Genomic DNA, 4873 nt, shown 5'->3' with positions numbered 1-4873 from the left:
TCTTTCATCAGTGTCTTATAGTTTTCTGAATACAGGTCTTTTACCTCCTTACGTAGGTTTATTCCTAGGTATTTTATTCTTTTTGATGGTATTATTAGCAGAGATTATAATTTTTTTAAGTTTATTTAATATTTTAATTTTTTTGGAGTATAGTTGATTTACAATATTGTGTTAGTTTCAGGTATACAGCAAAGTGATTCATTTATACATATACATATGTTCATTCTTTTTTAGATTCTTTTCTTATATAGGTTATTGCAGACTATTGAGTAGTCTGCAATAACCTATTGCTACACCATAGGTTACACATCCCTGTGCTACACAGTAGGTCCTTGTTATTTATCTATCTTATATCTAGTACTGTGTGTGTGTTCATCCCAAGCTCCTGATTTATCACTCCCTGCTATGTTTCCCCTTTGGTAACCATACGTTTGTTTTTGATACCTGTGGGGTGATAATGTTGAAGTTGATTTAGGCAAACATGGTGGTAAGGGTGAGCATGGCAATGACCCTCCCCCCGTTATCTCAAAGGCTTTGTTTTCCTTCATCCTTGACCCTGCCCACTTTTATCAAGGATCCAGGCAGTGACTCTTGGAGGCATCTTCCAGCTGGGGAACTGGAGTGAGACAAACAATATCCAGGACCACAACACCATTTGGGAAGGCTGCTGCAGACTGGAGCCCACACTGAAGGTAAGGTGGGGAGAGATATCAGTGCCCTAGACCAGGATCCTAGCAGCTTGATGATCATAAGGACACTTGAAGATGGGAAGATATCATGACTGGGATAACTGGGCAAAATAATTCCAACAAGGGACTCTGGATTATACCAGAATTTGACAATGTACAGGGAAGTCCTGCTGTGGGTTGATGAAACCTATCTGGTCATGGCTATGAGGTGCTCTCTCTTGAGGTGACATCCCTTAAACACCTCAGTCTGTCTTCACAAGGAACAGATGTATTTGTTGCAGAAATCTCAGTTTTCACAATTGCCTGCTAGTGGTGATAACGATGGTCATGAAGACAAGGATGGAAGTAGTGGTTGGTGTTGATGGTGATGAAAATGCTGACAGTGGTGATAATGATGGTGATGAGGCGATATTATGGTGGTGGCTGGTGGGGACTGATAAAGATGGGATAGTTGATAGAACTGGTGGTGAAATGGTAGTAGTATAGTAATGATGTTCGTGGCCGATAAAGGTGGTGATGATCTTAGTGGCAATTAACAAAAGTGACTGTGACAGTGGTGGTGGTGGTGATGGTAATGAAGTTCCAAAAGTTAAATTAACTCTCTATCGCCTAAAAATGGCATCAGAAAAAAAAAAAATCCAGAGATGAATTACCAACAATTTTCTTTCCAGGATGCAAAAATTGTTAGTGAATGCACTGGCTTCCGGCCAGTACGCCCCCAGGTTCGACTAGAAAGAGAACAGCTTCATGTTGGATCTTCAAACACAGAGGTATGCTCTCCTGGCAAGGAAAGCAATGCCATCCCCCAATTCCTAAGAAGTCTCTGGCATTTTTGGGGGAACAGTCATGCTGACCTCAGGTGGGGGCAGTGGGGGCTAATCTCCCCTCCTCTATAAATGGGGAAACTGAGGCTCAGTGATGGTAAAGGGCCTGCTCAAGTTTACATAGAGGGCAGTGCCTCGATTTGCTAGAGCCTGTGGTTGAATAGAAGGAAAAGGGGACTTTATTGAGCATCTACTTTGAGTCCATGACAAGAATGACCTAACTGAATCTCCCCTACAGCTCTTTGGAATAGGGACTGTTCACCCCATGCTTCAGATGAGCAAACTGGGGTTCCCAGAAGTGGAAGTCAACTTGCCTACATCAGACCAGTGGTGAGGGGCAAGGCTGGAATGTGGTTTGAATCTGAGTCCAGAGCCATTTCCCAGATGTCCACGTTGTGGCTGCTCCATCATCTCTCTGGGTTCCCCTCTCGTGTCCTCTCATGGGGTAGGAATTGGCCTATTGAAAAGGCAGGGGTTGTCCTGGGCTGCAGGAATCTAGGTCACCCTTCCTCCTTTATTCTGATCCTTTGGAGGAGGGGTGTATCGAAGAGTTTTGTGTATGTGTCTTGTGTCCATAGAGGGCTGTGTGTCTGTCTGTAGAGAGGTCATATGTGTGTGTGTGTGTGTGTGTGTGTGGGTATGGCAGTGGGGTTGGATATAGAGTCACATATAGAGTTGAACTCCCTGCTGATGGTTTTAGCTTTGAAAAAAACCCCTGGCATCTTGCCTCTCTCCAGGGTCCATCCATACAGTGCCCCTTCTTTTCTTTGGTGGGTAGAAGAGTCTACCTATTAACATCCTGTCTGGAGCAGGATGGGAACAAGGAAAGTGATCTAGGAACTTCAAATAATTTGATGTGGTGTGGGGAATCTCAGACCTCAAGTTCCAGGTGATTCTACTTTTTCTGTGTTGAGTGCTTAAAGCAGGTCTGCCTCCTAAACAGAAGAGGAGTCTAGGGTGTTGACTTCCAACTCCCCAAACACTCCCCCTGACTACCCTTCCAGGGGTTCCCACATCCCACCAGGGATGGTACCAAGAGGAGCTCTGGTACCACCAGGCTTACCTAGGATACTTCAGGAAGCTCCTGAATCTTCTAGGGACCTTCTCTCTTGCCTCTCCCAGGTCATCCACAACTATGGCCACGGAGGCTATGGGCTCACCATCCACTGGGGCTGTGCCCTGGAGGTGGCCAAGATCTTTGGGAAAATCCTGGAAGAAAGGAATTTGCACAGGATGCCACCATCCCACCTCTGAAGATGCCAGTGACCTCCGCCTCCCCCACAAAAACCCCCTGCTCCCCTCAGCCAACTAATCATCGCACCCATCGTTAACCCCCCACTCACCCGACTCCTTTTTGCAAGAAGCACAAGGTGAGAGGAAACCACAAGGTCAATTCCTGAAGGAGAGTCCTGTGCCCTCTGATGGCTGAGGTCTCTCCACCCTCTCCAGGCCTGACATTAAGAACAGCTGGAGGCTGTTATCCCATGAGTCCTCAGAGGAAGGAAAACTCAGAATATCCAAGTGGCGAAGGAGCTCTGAGTGAGGGAGAGTGTGAGGGAGCCCCGAGTGAGGGAGATCTGGGTGATGGAAGCTGTTGCAACCTTGTTTCTCTAAGGCCACGGAATTCACTTGAGGTAACTGGTATCAGATTTCACCGCAGGAATTTATATATAGAACTGGGGGATAGAGAAGGCAGACGAGGAGAACCATTGAACTAGCAACATGTGCTGCCTGTTCCACATCCAGGACTCCTAATGGCTTCAGCTGCCCACTAGCGGCCCCACAGGCACTAGGTAACCCTTGAGGAGGACCCCTTGGGGGTCATCCCCAAAGGAACCCCTTTATAGATAACTAAATTCGCCAAGCAGATTGAACGTGTCCCTTACCTTCTGGCTAGCAAACTCTGGGATAGCAAACAGGCTTCCAGATGTTTCTGAGAGCTTTGAATGAGCCCAGATGGCACCTTAGCACCTTCATCCCTAATTATCTGCCTCACCCTCTGAGGTGAATTTTTATCTCTCCGGGGCTTTGGTAAAAACCAGAGCCTAGTATTCCTCATGCATCTGGGACCAGTGACACCCTATGTGCTGTGAAGAGGTCTTGATTGGCCCATGCCATCTATATCCATGTCATTTCACCTGATGGGCTCTTCATGGAGCATCTGCCATGAAGATTTTGGCTGGCCCTAAGCTAAGCAGGGTATAAGAGCCAAGATCTTAGAATTCCTGCCCTAATAATAATAACAACAATTATTATTTTTATTATAGTTATAATTTTTTGCATTCTAACTGGCTACCGGTGCTCAACTCCTACAGACATTACTCATTTATTCCTTACAACCTACCCCCACCACCCCCATGAAGTATCTATTATTCCCATTTCGTAGGTGAGAAGACCAAGGCACAGAGAGGCAATACAAGGTCAGCAGCTGGGAAGGGGTAGAATGGAGATTCAGGGCCAGAAATTATGTGATTCCAGTGCCTCACTTTCAACCACCATGAAACACTGAATCCCAGGTTGGGGGGAAATATATAGTTATGAAGGAATCGCTTGGCCTCCTCCCCAGCTACTTCTGCAAACACACTGTAAAGGAACCAGGTCTCTCCTCCTCACAGCCACATTTGGGCCAAGATCAGGGGACTCTCACCAGATGGGAGTCAGGGACACTCCCTGGTGCTTGCAGTGGAACACCATTTCTGACTAAAGTGATTGTCCATCCTAAAATTCCCCGGGAAAAGCGACCCCTACCGGTCGAGGTTAACTGTCAGCAGGAACACTACAGGGCCCAGAACGCAGTGAACGCACAAAAATACATGGCCAGCAAAGTCTCTATTCAGACCCCAAAGTGACCCTCCTTTTCGTAAATGGTAAAGACCTCTTTGCAATGTGGTTTCCTCTTGATTCCATTCCAAAATTCGGAATAGAAGGAGCATGGGGAAATTCTGCAATCCACATGGCACTGCAGGACATTTGCCCTGATGTCTTCATTTTTCTTCACTTAACATTCCTGCTCCTCCCCCAGTGGTGATCTACCACCATATTTACAATGAATTCTTGGCCGCTTGCTGAGTTCATAAAAGTTTATCTTTTCTCATTGAATTGTTTTGGAACTTCGGTCAAAAATCAATTGACCATAAATGTATGGGTTTATTTTTAGACTCTCATTTCTATTCTATTCATCTGTATATCTATCCTTATGCCAGGACCACACTGTCTTTTTTTTTTTAAATACATCTTTATTAGAGTATAATTCCTTTACAATGTTGTGTTAGTTTCTGCTGTACAAGGACCACACTGTCTTGATTGCTTGTAGCTTTGTAGTTAAGTTTTTTTTTTTTTTTTTTTTTTTTTTTTTGCGTT

At 45.3% G+C, this 4873-nt stretch overlaps 1 protein-coding gene across 1 annotated transcript in view; it reads left to right on the top strand.

Moving 5' to 3' along the window:
• Positions 1–2767, top strand: part of DAO (D-amino acid oxidase) — a 13239-nt gene extending 10472 nt beyond the window's left edge. Inside the window, exons 8-10 of the mRNA XM_028480480.2 lie at positions 575–692; positions 1361–1459; positions 2636–2767. Of these exons, the coding sequence (XP_028336281.1) occupies positions 575–692; positions 1361–1459; positions 2636–2767 (349 nt within the window). The remainder of the gene's footprint in view (positions 1–574; positions 693–1360; positions 1460–2635) is intronic.
• The last annotated feature ends 2106 nt before the right edge of the window (positions 2768–4873 follow it).

The sequence above is a fragment of the Physeter macrocephalus genome, chromosome 19 (assembly GCF_002837175.3).
Source record: "Physeter macrocephalus isolate SW-GA chromosome 19, ASM283717v5, whole genome shotgun sequence".
Lineage (NCBI taxonomy): Eukaryota > Metazoa > Chordata > Mammalia > Artiodactyla > Physeteridae > Physeter > Physeter macrocephalus.
This window is presented reverse-complemented; position numbering and strand designations above follow the sequence as displayed.